The 18,426-nt window shown below is 43.4% G+C and overlaps 1 protein-coding gene across 7 annotated transcripts in view; it reads right to left on the bottom strand.

Moving 5' to 3' along the window:
• Positions 1–18,426, bottom strand: part of RABGAP1L (RAB GTPase activating protein 1 like) — a 201,773-nt gene that overhangs the window by 139,431 nt on the left and 43,916 nt on the right. For all 7 annotated transcript variants that reach the window (XR_003572253.1, XM_027892846.1, XM_027892847.1 and 4 more), the window contains exon 13: positions 15,379–15,529. Coding sequence is in view for 6 of the 7 variants with exons in the window: in XM_027892846.1 (XP_027748647.1) it covers positions 15,379–15,529 (151 nt within the window). In the remaining variant the exon portion in view is untranslated. The remainder of the gene's footprint in view (positions 1–15,378; positions 15,530–18,426) is intronic.

Here is an 18,426-nt window from a genome sequence, read left to right as displayed (position 1 = left end):
CAGTAAGGGCGTGTGATCATTCCAGAGTGCTTCCATCGGAGGGTTTAATAAAAATTAAACTCGCTCCGATACCTCAGCATGGCAAACGGCTGAAAACAACAGACTTAATGACTAAATTTAGCCCCTGAGCACAGCTTTAAGCCCGAGCTATTGGGCAGAACAATAGGGAGCAATTTTTATTCCTCCTCTTCCCACTCCTCCTGTGGGGGAGGAGGAGAACAAACAACGGTGAGCACAGGCATGGCAGGAACCAGGACTTCTCCACCCCCTCCCTGGGTCGGCTCGTTGGCACCAGGGACATAAAGGGCCAGAACGCCTTAAAATGGACATCAGAAAGCTCCAAAGGCACAAGGGCACGTCAGCTAAGCAAAGGTAAAGCCTGACCTACAGTGGACCAGAGGATGCTCAGTGCATCCTGCTCCATTCAGATTGGAGGAGTGGGAACTACTAAAAGCTCCCAAATGTCACAGCGACCACTGAGTCACCTTGTTCCCAGGTCAGCCCCAGCTGGTGCCTGCTGTGTGTGCCCAGAGTGCCCAGCTCTGACAGCAAGCAGCACTCCTGGCAGCCAAATATTTCAGGTCTGGTACAAGAAATCCAGGCTCTGCTGAGCAGGTAACAGGAAAAATCAATGGCAACCTCTGCTGGTTGGTTCTAGACACAGGTAAAACACTTGCTTTGCAGGAACTGTAATTAAAGGGACCGAGTGCCTCAGAAGTAGGGAAGCTGGATATCTTTGGGGGAATACAAGCAGGCTTCCTTCACTCTCAAAAAGCCAGTCACGCTGCAAGATGCCAGCGGCTTCAGCACCTCAGCTACTCACTGCAAACTGCACCAGGCTGACGGCACCAACTTGCACTGTTTTACGTAGATTTGGAGGCAAGTGAAAATTAAAGCAGAAATCAGCCAGTCCTGAAGAAACTGTGCAATTCCAGATGGAATTTTACAAGCTGCGGCAGTACCGGAGTGTTGTACCAGCGGCAGCACGTTAAAAGCTCTCTGGGAAAAGTTTAGATTTGTGTTTAGAGACACGTTTGAGGCTCTGGAACAGTTTTAAAGGAACGTGCTGCAGGATTTTTTTAATCTGAGCGTAAAGAAAAGGCAGTGAGGACGAGAAAAGCTCTTGAATGGTTGTCACAAGGCAGAGTTGTACCCAGCGCAGAAGCTCCAGAGCTGGGCACGTCCAGCAGAAGGACTGAGCATGCTTCAAGTGCAAGAGAAGGAGCAATTCCACACCTTCTTTGTAAATTACATCACCTAGAGGCAACGCAAGCTGCCACCCAAAACAGAAGACTCACACCATCTGATCCTGCAGAAAACAGAGGGGATGTGGTAGGAGCATGAGCTTTGTCCACGAAAGCAGCGCTGATGACGTGCAACCCTGAAAGGAAACCACATAAAGCTCCTCAGGCAGAAAAAGTCCATACAGAGGGAGATTTAGAAGCTCCAAGCAAGAGAACAATCTACTGGTCATTCTTTTAGGAAAGGAGTAGAAATATTTGTTCCCTAAGTCTTTGACTGTGAGGCAGTGGGACTGGTGCAATGCACACGTGGCAGCATCTCAGTCACACCACCCATTTCTAGTTCAAAGCCTTTCTTGGTTAAGTTATTGGATGGTCACCTGGATTGAATGGGCAACAGTGATTTCTGTCAAATCCTTTTTAAAAGCATTGATTAAAGCAGGGAGGTGCAGCTGAGAGGGTGAGATGAGGAACACAGTATTTATTTACTTAGGTGCTGACCTGAATGGCAGAGCTGATACACATACCACCTCCTCAGTTTCTTTTCTTCTGCCCATCGCTTTTTTTAAGTATTTCTTTCTTTTATCCACTTTCTTCTAAGCCTGTATAACAAAGGTGTTTCTTCAGTTTGCCTTATTTTTAATCTTAACTACCTCTGGCATTTACTTGTCCACATATCTCATGGACGGCCTGGTTTTGCTTCTAATGCCTCCAGAACGATTCTATCCTGTAAAGCTTGCAGTTGTAATGCAGCTTAAAGCAGGAGAGAAGGAAGGAAAATCAGCTGTTGCCTTAAAAATTGTGTGTGTGTGTGTGTGTGTGTAGATGGCTGGGTTTTTCAACACCAGACTAGTGTCTGAAGTTGCTCTATGAAGTCATACTGGTGCTGTATTTAAGGCAGAAACGGGTTCTATTTGTTATTTGGAATATAAAGCCTCTTCCCCAAATCCACCCACTACAGCTGTCAATTTAAAACCTCCCATGGAGACTCTGGCTCACACAGGGATTGTGACCTGAGTACAGGCATGTGATGAGATATGAGCTGTACATATATATATATATATATTTATATGTACAAACCCTCTCTTTTTTCTCTAAACTATCGTAGCCTTCTTAAACCCTTTCCATTGGAAGGCACCTCTTGATGTCACCTGGCCTAATGCCCTGCTCAAAGCAGGGCCAAGTTCAGAGTCAGGTCCAATGCCAAATTTAGGCCCTGCTGTGCTGGGTCCTACATCCAGCTGAGCTGAGAACATCTCCAAGGATGGAGTTTTCACAGCCTGTGACTCCCACCATCCGCTCAGGATTTTTCTTGCTGTGGTTTGTCTTCATCCTCATCAAGACTAAACACTTTTGGGCCAGTAATGAAAACCCAGGAGTGTCAGTTCTGAAGGGAACTACGGCACATTGTAGAAATGTTCAAGCCATTAAGTATTTCTCCACCTGACAGTCTCATTTATCAGTTTTGCTGTCACAGATCAGCTCCTTTCCTTCTCCCTCCCACCCCATGATCCCAAGGAACACCACAAACATTTTACAAGGGCCCACGTGCCCTTGTGCTGCAGCAGAGACCAAGAGGCACCTGAGCAACAATTACATCGAGCACCTCTAAAGCTTGAAGCTTCTAAATTAGCTCCTAACACTGATCATGTATTTAATAAATATTAAGCAAGTTTTTGGAGTAAATTGCTGCCGTAATCTCCCCTTAAGCACCGCTGCCTGTGATCTCGTGGACTGTATTTCATAGAATCACAGAATGGTTTGGGTTGGAAAGGACCCTGAAGATCATCTTGTTCCAATCCCTGTGCCACGGGCAGGGTTGCCACTCACAGATAAATGCAAACCAAAGACCAGGAGCTTCCCTCAAGATGGTATAGATGCCCCTGTGACAAATGGCACCCCCTGTACCAGCTCAATTCGGGGTGACAGATTCCACCAAACCCCCGTGCCTCCAATCAATAGAAATAAAACTCTGTGCAATCAACTGTCCAGCAGTGGATTTACTTCAGGGAAATGCTGTGCAGCCTAATGAATGGTGATAATTAGCACTTTTCAGGAACTGAACAGCGTTTGCTTTAAACAAACAGCACTTAAGCTACAGAAGGATGCTATTTACTGACTGACCACATATGGTAAGAAGTGCACTGGAGGCACAAGAAAAAATGTCTTAGGATGCTATGAGAAGCAAAAACTTAAACACGTGCCCTCAGTTTTGTGCATGGGCTACTAAAACTAAGCCATCTGCTATTAACAGTAGGACCAGCTTAAAAAAAGAAAAGTATAATGGCAAAAGAACACAGACTTACTGCTTCCCACTGCTCCTTTCTCAAGAGGGACAATTAAAATATTCACCTGTTAAATCACAGGACGAAAGACAGCAATTAAGAGAATGGTAAATGAAGAAACAGAGAGAAGAGCCTGCACACTGCAGGTAGTATTACCCTTTTCTTTCCTGAGGGAATCATTTCTCTGTTTGAAATAATATTTAAAAGATTTCAGCACTGCATTCATTAAACTTTTTAGGGGCATGTTCTGACACAGCTGTGCTTTTACTAATACTTTTGTCTACGTCAAGCCAGGAGTTCCATTCCACAGGTCCTGGTGTTCTAAAAGTGCATCTCAAGTGGGCACCAAGCAAGTGTATGTTGAAAAGGATTCCAGTTGACTTGGCAGGAGTGTGAGCTCAGTCAGCATTAGCAGTGATTCCATTTCAGCAGAGCCAGAATAAGAATTAAGGCTATTAAAAAAAAAAAAAAAACAAATATCCCAAACACCGTGATCACCTACTTTGATTTTTCACACACCGTGAGCTAAAGAGTTCTCTTAAACTACAGCATGACCTTTTAAATGGCAACCAATTTTGATTTAATGAGTTCAACTGATGAATAATTTATTGTAGCCTTAATTAGGAAGCCAACTGTAAGGCCTGTGCAAAAGCAACCACTAAGACAGGAACATGAGGACCAAACCCTCACACCCCTGTCTGTCTTTCAGAGCCACATGTTTGGAGGCACCAAAGAATCAAGTTCCACTTCCTGCTGATTCTCTTTTCTAAACGTTGTGAACTGGCAGCTGCTGTGTGACAAACTCACAGACACAGGTGAGGAGCAGGTGGAAATGCCCTTTCCATGGATGTGGCTGGGGGTAACTGCTGATGGAACATCCTCCCCAGCAGCCGGCGTGGCCCGGCCAGGCTGGCAGCGGACACGGCTAGTCACACCCACAGCTCATCTCTCACTTGTACACAGTCCACACATTCCACCCAGAACCCCTCCTTCAACAGGGGTTTAAAACAGTGCTTCCTCAGGGAGCAGAGAGGTGGCTCAGAAAAGCACGGAACAACCAGGATCACTCAGGAGATCCAATCCCAGCTCTGACTGCTGGGGGAGTAAAAATCACTTTACAACTGAGGAGTCGTTATTGTTTTCCTGCAGGATCCACTGGGGAGCCAGGGGGACCGACCCCAGACTCCAGTAAACCCAATTCCACTGTTTCTTGAGAACAAGAAAGCTGAAAACAATTCAAATGAATAGTGAATTTCCAAAGACTATCTTTAAACCAAGTGCTACTCGGGATTACTATTCCACCACTTGGTGAAGAACTGGAGAAGAGGAGCATGGAAAGGATGTGGCACGGAAGCTAATTATAGCCTGAAGGGTGGCACAATTTCCTCTTATGGATTTTAAGCCCAGCTTCATTTAGACCAAATCTTCCTCCCAGCTGGAAGTGCTGAAGAGGTACCACTCCCATTCTCCTCCAGCATGGATCTATATCAGCACACACGGACATCGATACCCATGTATGAGAAGAGACAAAAGGCAAGGAAGAGCTCCCTACCAAGAGGTGCAGAGGGAAAATTTTACAAACAACAGTGGAATTAGACTCCTGGTTAATTCACAGGCATGGAACCCAGCAGTGGGAGATGCTTGCAAAAGGCTACTGAAAGCAAGAACTACCGATTTTTAATTCCCCCCCCTCGAGTTAAAAACTGGCTAATTAAAATTTATAAAATCATCTCACATCTGATAACTATGTTTCCAGATTAATAACATTTAAATACATTCAACTTCCAATAACCAGCAAACTCCGTCTTAAATTACTTTGATTGTATTAGATAATGAGGACATTTGTATTTATAGCCAGAAATTGGCACATGTAAAATGTTATGCGAGCTGAGAAATTATTTATTCTGGAAGAAATACCAAACCTGACATTATTTGCCATCTCTCAGAAAAACAGCTGAAATTAAACATATACTTTATCAGCACTAAAAATAGGTTACATGTAAAGACAGCACATTTGAGATCTGCAAGTCCTTTTGGAAGGGACGCTGTGGGGGGATGGAGAAGTCAAGTCTACAGACCGAGTTTAAATCCAACTTCTTTCACCAATATTAAATTCACACATAAACCTTTCCCCTCTGCTCAAGATTATGGCTTTTGGCTGAATGTCAACCTCTTGATTCATTATCTTTTAAAGACACGTCACATAAAAGTGCCCATAACTCAGGGTATCACCAGGCTGAACTCAACACAGCCTCCAAGGCTGACCATGGACTTTATTTATAGCCATTCCATGGAAGGAAATGAAGATATTGGAAACGACCCCCTACCAGTTAAGGGCTTTTAATACACCAACTACAACACACAAAACCAAAATCCCAACAGCAATTTCCTACAAAGAAAAGGCTTTACACGGTGATTTGCATTCATTTTTCTGCCTTAGTTAGGAAAACACTCAGTAGTCCAAAATACGCCTGAGAAATGCAACAAGGCTAGATTAAAAAAATCTCATTTTTCAGCTAATGTTCTAACCCAAGTGCTCACAGGGGAATGAGCTTTGCTACATTTCCTTTCCCCCCCACCAAAGAAGGTTCTTTCTAAAACAAAGCAAAAATAAAAAAGTAGGGGGAAAACGGTTACATTCAAAAAGCTATATTTTATTGTTATGGCAACTGATGTGCTAAAAATATAGAAATAAAGTTGTTATGGCAACTAGAATTTTAAAGGCAGTCAAAAGTAGAATAATCAAACATTCTGTTGGCTTAAAATGTAACGTCTATGACTCAATTTTCAGAAAGAGCTTTGGAGATAAGTAGAGGTTGGGGGTTTTTTTGGATTCTGCTTTAGATACCACAATTAGTACAATTCCAGAGAACTCCACAGAGCACAGGGGAGCAGATCAAGGTGAGCAGAAAATTAGTCATCCGAAATTCTCACAGTCAGTAGGAAGAAACACACACCTTACGGCACTTATTTGATGTCCTGGCAGCCCCACCCAGATCCACAAAATGTATCAGCTTATTATCAAAATCAACAGCAACAGGACACCCTTCGGATCAGTCACCACAACCACCAAGAGACACCCTGGCACAGGCTGCCCAGAGAAGCTGTGGCTGCCCTTGGATCCCTGGAAGTGTCCCAGGCCAGGTTGGACAGGGCTTGGAGCGACCTGGGATAGTGGAAGGTGCCTCTGCCCGTGGCAGGGGGTGGAGTGAGATGATCCATCTGTCTGAAGCGGTTCTGCCCCTTGATACGAATGGAATTCTAGAGATGACTGTAACTACATGATTATGCTGTCTGGATTTCTGATACATCCCTGATGATCATGACAGGGCTCCTAAGCCCTTCCACAGCAATCTCAGAGCACCTGCCGTCTCCCAACACTTCTCAGTTTGTCAAAATCGCTACTTCTATTAAAAATTAACAAAAAGCTGTGAAGTGTTCCAAAGCCCATACTGAGACAAGCCTTAATTAATAGTAAGCAAAGCATTTAACAGATACTTCAGAGAGTTATGACTAGCAACAGTAACTCACACTGGCAATATTTGCACTGGAACCGTGTACGTGGCATGTGCAGGGATCCCAGTGAAGCTGATTTTTGAACACAGCACGTGCCTCATAGTTTGGCTTCACTGCAGTGCAAATCAAGGCTCCTGCCAGCAATTACTCAAAACTCTTCTGTGACCCACACAAAAAAGCGTCTCAGCCCAGCCCACCAGGGCATTCAGCAAGCAGGACCAGCGTGGCCAAGAACACAGGTCGAAGTCAGGCTCTTCACTTGCACTAAAGGGAAAAAAATCAGAGTAATTCCTTCCTGCAGCGCAGAAGTCAAGAGATACACACTGGAAATTCAACCACCACCACAAGGATGTGCAGCAAGGAGAGCACTGGAAAATTCAAGGGTATTTCTGCAGCTCTGCTTCCCCAGCCCCAGGATACGAATCACTGAGGTGGATACACAGGTAACTCCTAAGCATCATGTGAAGCCACAGGTAGTTCTAGAAATGCAAATAATGTATGTAAATGTTACCTAATCAATCTGTGACCAAGTCAACAGCTTCTGCAACAGCATCTCCATGTACAGCACTCACTGGACACGTCTGCATCAGTCAGAATAAACCCCGGACATGGGAATATCAACGCTTTAAATCACAGTTTTAGAGGGATTTTCTGCCTATGCCTGGGCTACAGGAGCCAGGCTGCACGTTTTCAGGCTTTGCTGCTGACTCGAGCAGACACTGCAGACAGTCCCAGAGAGACAACCAGCTATTGCTGCTCTGAGCCTTCCATAAAACCAGTTGCCTCATTGTATGATATCCTAAACTTAACCCAGTGCATGGCTGCCTGAAATGTAAGCTGAGTTCAGAGAAAATGAGCAGCCTCCCAAACACCACTGTGTAAATCCACTGCTGGCATTCAGCACCATTCCTGCGGCACCAGGCGCAGCCATTCTGCACTGTATCTACAGGCATACACACATTAAGAGCATTCCAAAAGAATATTCATTCCAACGCTTGCAGGCACATTTTATCCCGTTATGCGTCAAGGTCTTTTCAAATTTCCATTAAAGAAGAATTTGAGGGTCTTCACGAACAGGCAAAGGAAATCCTGGACAGTGCCAACAAAGACCAAAAGAGCTTCCTGAAATTGTATTTCCAAATCCACCAAACATTTGCCACACAGGCCCCGAGGAGCACGACTGGAATGTGATGTTACATTTATCTACCCAAGGCTCCCACCTCACCCTCACCCCACACCTGCACAGGGAACCTCTCTCAGAGGTTCCTCACCAATTCTAAACAGAAATCCACCAATTACTGCGATTAGCCCTGGAACTGTTAGGTAGGAGTAGACAAAAGGAGCCTCTTCAGGCAAGCCCACGGTCTGAAACCACAACCCCCGTTACCAACAACCACTCAGTTTTCCCATTCAGGCTGTGTATTGTACTACCCAGGCAGAAACAAACCCAAAAAAAAAGACTGTATTTTGAAACTGGATTGCTTTGGAGACAAACCAGCCATATGAAGATGGCTTTGTCATATTTGCAGGGTGTGATTAAAATACATGAAGCTCCACATCGTCGGTGTTCAGTTGTCAGCTGGAGAAACAACTGATGAAAACCCTCAACGAGTAAAAAAATCTCGGCTGCCAAAATATTTGTGTATAACCACAAAAACCTGCAGAAGTGGTTATTAGGAAGAGTATTTGCAGTAGCAGACTGCAATCGAACTCCTCGCGGTTAGTTTACCTCAGCAGCTGCAAATTTGCTTGTTGATAAGGGAAATGACTCTTAATTTGTATGAACATACTCATCACTGCAAAGGGAAAAATTTCCTTAATGGATACAGGCTGTAAAGAAGAACTGCAGGTCTCTGATCTCTTCTGAAGTGATTACTGTAAAATCTACTTTCAAACTAGCCCAGCCCTTTAAAAGAATACAAAGAACACACAGATAACCATTGGAGGGGGGGTATCATAAAGAAGCCATACATAAAACAAGGTAGCAGAAGGTACCAGAATTCACCCCCTTGCCAAATTCCAGTCAGGATTGAAGTCCTGTATTCATCACTTACATCTGACTGGATTTTTCTTCACATGCAGCTCGAGCCTTGCTGGGTTTTGTTACTATTTCAACTGTTCTGGACTGCTGCCCACTGCTACGATAAAACATGCTTTAACCAAATGCTGGCCACCAGTTCTGCTGTTCATAAAGGCATTTTAAGAGACTTGGAACACCAATTTAAACTGGAATTCTCAGGAAAAATAAAAGAGGCTAGATTTAAAGTATACTTCTGGATTCTTCGTGTTTCCTGAATAACAGTTATGCAACCATTGTCTGAGAGCAGAGGATGGTGAGGAAGAAGCGGATTTGAGAGGAAAGAAGACAACCAAGAGCAAGCTGGTTGTTTAAAATCGAGTTATCCCTCAGGAATCACAGCTCTGGTCGTGGCCACAGACAGGGCCATTTGCTGCCAGGGAGAGATCACACCCACAGAATTCCATGAAGACAACACAGCCTGCAGAGAACTTCCCAAAGGGTCCTGTTTTACTCAGGGGTGTAGGATACCACTGCTTAAAACATTCTCGCTACAGCTGCTCTCCCATCGCCACTGCCACAGGAAAACTCAGCACCTGTCAACAAACCAACAGTCCAATTCAACCTGTTCACGCCTGATCTAGGAATACATCGAGGAATTTCAGAGGAGCTCCGAGGAGCCAAGAACCAGCAGCTCTTACCACGCTCGGAGGGAAGGAACAGCGAGGCACTGACACATCCCCGCTCCATCCCACTTACAGAACACTTGTTATCTGCATCAATATTCATAGCCCGGGGCTGGGAGACTGCCTGAATATCCACTCTCCCAGGAGGCACCACTTAAACCCCTTCAGGCCAGGACACCCCTCTGGCCATGGCTTGGCCCTGAGAGAGGATGGGCAGCTCTGCAGATGAGGGACCAGGAATCCTCACCCCCAAAACCCTGCAGGATCAACTCTGAACTCATCAGTTCGTGTGACTTTGAGAGCAGGGAAGTCACCCACCAGCCCCAGAGCCAGGAACTGTACCAGGAGAGTCATTCCAGTGTTATCACAAGTGGTTATGCACAGGAGAGAAACTGTAGGAAAAAAACTTTTTATCATTTTACGTGGGCCCTGAAAAATTTTTCCATTATTTTCCACTTCAAATACCACATATAAACATTAAAATTAAGATAATAAAAATAAAAATTACTAATGGATGCTCCTCCTTTATTTCCTCGGGAGAGCTGTCATTATATTGAAGAATTCCTTTGAAGATGAAGACTGAGCACGAGATTTTTTCCCTTTTGTGCACACAAAATTGAAAGATTTTCTTCAGATGAGCTCTAGATGAATCAAAACTTGGCAAATTAAATTCACCGTAGGGACATTTTATTCCTGGGTTTGTAAGAGTAATATTAACATTTACTATGAAACCAGGTACCCTGGTACATTCATCATAAACTAAACCTTTTTATCCGAAGTCTGAATTTAAATTAAGCCATTTAAAAGAATTAAAATTCTGTCAACTTCTGCTCTTCAGAGACAATAATTTTTCATTGATTTCTATTAAGTATTTTCAGTTCATATATACTTCATTGTCCCACAGTGTTGCAGCACCACTAAAATAATTCAAACAAGTAGGTGACTGTAACTGTCAGCACTAACAGCTCAGCTTACACCAAAAATGAGCCTTCCTATCACTCCAACCAACACAGGAACTGATTTTTCTCTGTGAAACACATTAAATTATAAAAATATCAGGAATCTACTTGCCAGGAAATGAATGATCTCAGTTTAAGAGAAGGGTTAAGGAACAGTCATTCTATCCCTACCCTTTTAGAGAAGGTGGGGAGAAGTAAAACCTAAAAACTGCCTGTAGATACCGAATTGAAAAGAAACAGGAACTGGGAAAGCTGCATGTACATCTCTAAGGGATCAGCTCCTCCACAATTTCTTTGATTAATATCCAAGCATCTCATTCAAAAAAAGCAATATAACAGGTATTAGTTCTCTTTTTAGTCAACTGAAAAAAATCACGTTTTAATTCTAACGATCATGGAGCCTTATGTAACAGGATCTTTAATAATTGCCAAGCATACAGCTATGCCATCCTTGATATCTATTCTCCCTAAAAGTCAGGGGAGACCATTCCTAATTAGTAAAGAGAACTAATAATGTTGCTAAGAAAAAAAAAAGTGCTCCTGGCTGTGCAGAAGCCCAAACTCACCCATTTTCAGTCAGGACAAACAGATGCAGCATTTTGAGCACAAATATTTGCTACAAAAATACTCTAATGTTTCAGTCCATTAACCAACCTGCTGTGGCAGCTGGTGAACAGTCATCTTTTTAATTAGACACCCTTACTGATTAATTAGTCTCAGAACACTGAGCAGTGGAATCCTGCACGATGCCACTGGGACAAAAAAAAAAAACAAAAAAACACCTCCTTTTCCTTGTGCAAACTTCCCATCCTTTAGTCTTGCTGCAAGTTAACAGGCTCGACTCATTCCCTACTCAAATGCAAACAGCCCTTCCTGTGCAGGGAATCGTCTCAATCCACAGCTAAACTGTCTCAGCCCAAATGCCCCACACAGATAAAATGAATTAAACAAACAAACAAACAAAACCACACAAAGAGGGCACCAAGGCCCCGGTGTCAAAGTCAACCGCGTTTAATCTGCTTTGTAGAGAAACAGTGGCTCGTTTGGAGTCTCCTGCACTCTCCATCTCTTAACTGTGCAAGCAAACTGGCAATAAAAATGAAAGAGCCAAGTCAATATGAAACAACAAAGGAAACACCTTTGCTCGTTTTAACTGTTTGGATAATTTCAAAGTTTAAAAAGTGACCGCATTTCTGCAGTGGGTTGACATGAAAGCTGATCTTTCCTTCAGGCCTCTGAGCTCAGTTTGCAGAGGGATGTATCAACAAACAGATAAAGGAGTTAATTCAAGGCATGGAAGATTGTGCTTAAGGACATGATAAAACTTCTACAACAATATTTGCTATTTTCAGCTATCCCATCTCTAACCTCTAATTTAGGACAAGAGACAATTCCAGAAACCTGAAATCTTTAATTTTTGGGTTTATTTTTTCTTCTTGGTTTATATAATGAGAGTGTTTGTCTCGTAGGAGTCAGAAACAATAATGCTGGTCCAAACTATCAGCTCTAGACTCATTTCATTTCATGCAGCCCCAAACCCAACCCATTTGCTCCATCTTCTGCAGCAGTGGAACATCCTTGCCTGTAACTGGTCCCTACTGGGTGAGAATCAGACCCCTGGAGTAGTGACACCCCTCATCAGAGCCATTTTCAAATTACTGTATTACCGAGATCAATTATTTTCATGATATGGCAATATTTAATCCCCAAATCAATGACTCTCATAATTACTTCAGACCTTGGAAGAATTCTTAGGATTTTCACTCTTCTGTGGAGTGGCTTGAAACATTATTGGCCCAGACACAAAACACCATTACACAGTCAGCAGACCAAGTTATTTTTTGGCCAACTCTTCTGAAGCCTGACCCTTTAATTAGTTATTATCTCTAACTGTTCTGGGCACATGCTCATATTGCCAAAGGAAATTATGACAGCAAACAAATAATCTTATTTTTGGTTCTCTTACAACTCATTTGGAAGGACAGCCATTGAGTGTTTCTTGAAGACCTTCGACTCAATGTCACCACCCAGCTCAAAAACGGGCACTCACATCCCTGTCCAAACCTCCACTGCTTTGGAGCAATACAGTACTACCAACACTCACCTGACAGCAGGATTAGCTTCTGATGCTACTTTAGAAAATAAGGGTAAATTTAAAACAAGCTTTGTTTCCTTAAACCAGAGCAGTAGCATTGCACACTAGCCCACACATAGTGTTAGATGAACTGTACACACACAGTTCATTCCCTGATGGAAATCAGGTTACAAACTGAAAGCCTTCCATGAAGAGATGATGCATTTCAGAACCCTACCAGTACTACCCCAGGTTACCATAAGCAGATCTTTCTCACTCTGCTTTTCTTTTCCCTTAAATAAACCGACAAACCACACATTTCTCCCTCCTGCTGTGCACTCTCTGCTCCCCCCCATCCCATGCCACGCGCAGGGGGTGAGGGGCCCGTGGCACACCTGCCAGGGAGGACACTGGAGCACACTGGGATTGTCACACACAACACATTTACACACATGTCAGAAATGAGGCAGCTGCCAAATCACAACTCCCACTCTCTCAGATTGCATGCAGGGCCTACTGTTGTGCTCCAGTCAAAATCCCTGAGTGGCTCCCGGTCATCACGGAGCTGGAATTCAGCAGGAGACCAAATACAGTGCAAGGCAGTGCCTGTCAGCACAACAGTGGTGGGGAGAGCACAAGTACCTCTTTTCCCCTTCCCTCCTGGAACTCCAGACTCGCCCAGAGATGGGAAATACATCAGCTGTGTCTGCAAATGCTCTGAGATGGGAAAGGAAACCCAGCCCACTGCATCACTCCTGACAGAGCAGGGACCTCCAGTGAGCAGGACTAGAGGACCTGGAGGCCTCCGGAGAAAATGAGTGCAGCATTGATTTTTCGAAATTAGACATTTTATTTTGCTTTCTGTGCTGAACTGAAACTCTAAAAAAGGCCCCAGATTACTCTCTCCTACAGAAACACACTGAACAAAGCACTCCTGAAACTGAGGAGTTCTGCTCACAGCCCAAATATCAGGTACTAATTCATTATAAAAAATTAACTGGCCATTTTTTTCTGGAGCACCCCACATTAACTCTTCCCAAAGATGGGTCCTAGCTTTGCTTTGGCACAGGCTCTCTCCTGTTCCTTCCTTTCCACGAATCCTCTCCTGCCAAAGGATAGGATCACCAGCAGTTGAGACAGTCAGACTATAGAAGAGATTTGGTGATTTCAGGAGAAAAGTGATTTACTTCAGAAAAAAAAAAACCAAACTTGCTTGCATAAATGCTGCTGTTCAGAATAGGATTTAAATTTCCAGTCTGTAACAGTATCGTATTTCGTATTAAATCCTGCACAAAATACCTTCCAAAATACATGTCACTGCAAGATTTCTGTAGTGGAAAGGTCAACTGTACCAAGGTATGCTGAAGGCATGAGGCCCCAGCATCAAGATAAACCTTGCATTTTAGAAGTTTTCCACTCCCTCCTCCGCCGTGAAACAAACATCTTCCCCACTTTTGGAAAGCAGGAGCAAAATAATGGAGGTGGCTTTGATGCAACATACAGCTGACAGATGTCCTGTGAATGGTTTCTAAGGAAAATATAGCCCAGCTACAACGTCAAAATGAAAAATTTACTCTATCAAAACATCTCTCCTTGCTGGGAAAAGGAAAAGAAGCCAGCAGGACAACTCTCAGTCTGGGGACACTTCTAAACTTCCCAGAGTGGGTGGGTCAAACGAAGAGGACAGGCAGCAAAAAGACACAACATTAGAGAGGCAGGTTTTACTCACAACACCTACCTCGGAGTTTCTGTGTGGACACAAAATTAATAACGTAGATAATCACTCTCTGAGCAACATTACAGTGATCCCCAGCCCTTTGTGCCACTCTGAGCACTTCTGAGAGCGATGCCCTTCCCAGAGGCACAGCTGCCCTGCAGGGGCTGAGCTGCAGAGCCCCCAGAGCCCAGCCCACCTCCTGAGCACAGGGGTTCTCCCTCCTGCCATCCCCGCTCTGAGCAGATCAAACAGCTCTGCAGGCACCTTCTCACAGTGTTTACTGTCACTGCACTGCTGACATCAGGACACAGAACAGCAACAGATCCCCGAAAGGATTCTCCTCTCAAATCACCCCCTTGGCAAGGGGACTGGTTTCCTGCTAGTAAACATGTTTTTAACGTTCCTTTTTAAAATATACAACAAACCAAGAAATACCTAACTTTGTGAGGTTTTGTTTGGCTTCCTTTGTTTTGTTTTTTATTTATTTAAACCCCAAAAATTAAAGGCCTACAGAGAGCAAACTGTTGAAAAACCAAAGTGATGGATGGGAGCTTATAAAAAAGCCACAAGCAGACACCTGAACAACAAGCTGATGTTCTTATTATCATCACAGCAAGAGAACAGAAAGCTAAATGTCAAGCATTACTACAGATATAGGTCAGCAATTTCTATTGTTAATGCCATTCAGCAGGTACCCTTGGCAGGAGGTAAAGTCACCTCATCACAATTTCAGTTGCTTAAAACAAGTCCAACTGTTTCGCCCTCCTGCTGCTCCACCACCGAATAAAAACTGCTGCCCAGCAGAATCCAGCTGAACCAAAGGAGAGAAAATAGAACAACAGAAGTAAAAAAATAAAAATAAAAACAATAATAAACCACTTACCATTGTGATGAGCAATCTGTATCTGTCCAGCATGGCCTGGTTGTCATGGCATCCTGCCAGCAGCTGCCAGATCTCCGCCCTCAGCGCCTCTGGAACCCCACTCTTCACCAGGGTGGACAACCCGTTGGGCCTCACCAGCAGGTTGTTGTGCCTGAAACGCAGATGAACGTCTGTCTGTTAAACTGCAACTGCAGGAGTTGAAATAAGGATTGAAAACATGTGAACGTTTCACACTTGGCACCGTTAACTCTGCAAAGCAGAGTCAGCAACTGGCAACACAAACCTTCCTTCCAGTGGTTACAGCAATTAGTATTTGTCAGATGGAAAGCAAGAGTTCTGCAGGGATTGACAGTAAGAACCAGTGGCAAAACGTAGTGATATCTGAATTCTTTAGGTGTAGGGAAATTCATGGAAATTAACAACAGGCAACTGCAGAACTGACTAACAAAGAACAATATGAGTTGAAAGAGGAAGCTATGCCATCTGTGCAGACCATTCAATTCAAATATTTGTTCAATATACACGTTTTAGCTTAGGTTAAAGAAAAGAAATTAAAAACAACATCAGCCATACAGAGAAATTTTGGCAATTAGAAGCCACTTTTAAGAGCACTACCACGAAGTTCCAGTTCCACACTTCATGCCAAGAGCATATTGCAGGTCCCACAAAGCAGTAACACCTGCACTTGGTAAACTTTAGTATTCCAGATGCATTTGTCTGTGGTTGCACACACACACAGCAAGAAACACAAAGCTCACTGCACATGCCCAATATTGCACAGCTTTCAGTCACAGAGGTTGAACACCCATTTTTGAGACAGGAGTGTTTGCTGATGTGGGTTGGAGCTCCCTGGCACTCAGGATGGCAATTTCCAGCAGCAAAACTGCCCCAGTTGATTCCCTGGCTCTTTCTGCTGCAGGAAGTGCTTTGCTCTCTCAGTGTTTTGACCATTGTTGTGTTTTCCAGCTCTCCTGGTAGGAGAATAGTGAGAGTGGCTGTTCAGCCAAATGCCAGCAAGCTGTGATTAATTAAATAACCTGCAATTTGACCCTGGATTTTCAGTAAATGTTTAGAGTGCTCATTCTATGAAACAGCTCATTAAGACCTGAACAGTTTACCACTGCTGTTTAAATTTCAAAGGTGTTCTAAACAAATTTTTTTCCTACACTTTGACAGTGATATTCCCATTTTTCCAAGTAACCTGAGAATTAAAGAGTATAATTATATAACCTCATTCTTTTAAACACAACAGTTATTTTTAAATGCATAATGCAACACGAGTAATTTCAAACTCGATCACTCAGCCAAATTAAAACCCATGTAGTCTCTTTTCCCTTTTTCAGCCCATTTTGCAGGCAGTCACATGAGCTTAATGGTCTTGTTTAAAGGTTTCTTCCAGCCCAAAACACTCTGTCATTCTGTGATTCTATGATGAGGCACCCTAAGCAGTTACAGAATTAGGAAATGCACATTCAGATATAAACAAATAACACCTCAGAAAGTTAAAGCTCAAGTTGTGGATTAGTTTGTTTGTTACTTGGATCTGGTGGTATGTCGGGTGAGAAACACAGAAGGGCTCCTCTGAGGAGTGGGCAAGCTGACAAAATAAAATGAACAGCTAAAAAGGGGACATTCCCACAGGAACAAACCAGGGACATTTTCAGCAGCACCAAAGAAACAATATAAATGTCTTATGACAACAGGGAAGAGAGATGCACATTCCTTGCTGGAACACCACCCCAACCACATTCCCAGCAGAGAATTAAGAAAGCAGAGCTGCCTGGCTCTGTCCTGTATTCAGTCCTGTGGCAGAGGTAATACTTTAGCAGCACGAGTCCCTGCCACACAGGAGAACTCTCAACTTCCCCAGCCAAATTCCTGGGTTCTGAAGGGCTCCCTGGGAAACTGCCTGAGCATCCCCAGGCCTCGCTCAGAGCAGAAATGGCCATAAAATAAAAGCCTGTCTAATTCTGCCCTTATCCATCAGCACGTGGGGAAAATGGGTGGTAACATCTTTAAAGTGCTGCAATTCTCCTGCACAGGACTCAAAGACACAATAAAATAAAATAGACACACCATTACTTTCCAACTGCTAATTCTATTTTTTTTTTGTAAGTGATCTTATTTTTGTTCCTGTTTATGTGCTTGAAGGAGGCTCTTGGAGCAATGCTGCTTCTGAGTCCAATAGGTTACAGTGACATTTTAAGAAAATGACAAGAAAGTAATTAAAACGCAAGAAATTTTTCACCTAAGAGACAAATACAACAGTTCCCCAAGAGCAAATGTTAATTTTTGTTTATTTACTTTTTTTACAAGTGCACAGATCTTCCACTAACATATGCTGCAGTTTTCAACACACTAGGAGATGTGACTTCGATCTATTTTTAGTTTTCAAATAGTTCCCATTTTTCATCTGTTACTCTTTCTTAGCTTTGTTCTCAAAATGTAACATAAGGCTGTTGAAGAACTCAAGTAGTTTACAGACTTGTATTTCTCTCAGGAGGTGAAACTGCTTGAGACACTACTAAAAAAGAGTTTGCTACTGCTGTTTTCCAAGCTGGCTGGGACGCCCCATTTCTCACCCCTTTTTCAAGTCGTTTTAACTAAGGTGTTGCAAGTACTAAATGAATGTGTCTACACATCCTAACTACGTGTTAGGAGCTCCAGTTCACTCCAAGTACTGAATGTTTTGTCTCACTCAGTGGAATATTTGAGTAACCAGAGGGAATCGCTGGTGATGTGAAACTTCAGAGGATGAGCTGTGGGTGTTCCTTCACTTCAGCCACAGGAGCCCAGGGACTTCTCAGGGGCAAAGGGTAAAACCAAAACAATCCACTGCCAAACGAGTTAACAAAAGGAATAAAACTACAGGTAGCATCTTCCAGTGGAAATGCCTTGGGGATGTCCCTCAGAACAGGTTTTGGAAAGGTGTAAACAGCTCCAGAGCCCAACTCTGGATTTTTACAGATGATGTTTCTCATCCAGAAACCTTTGCACGGGATCTCCATTCCAGGAGGAGTCAGTAGCAAGGAGCTGTGTTGCTCCAAA

Source organism: Empidonax traillii, unplaced genomic scaffold (assembly GCF_003031625.1).
Source record: "Empidonax traillii isolate 1590-97213 ecotype Southwest subspecies unplaced genomic scaffold, ASM303162v1 scaffold372:size565953, whole genome shotgun sequence".
Classification (NCBI taxonomy): Eukaryota; Metazoa; Chordata; class Aves; order Passeriformes; family Tyrannidae; genus Empidonax; species Empidonax traillii.
This window is presented reverse-complemented; position numbering and strand designations above follow the sequence as displayed.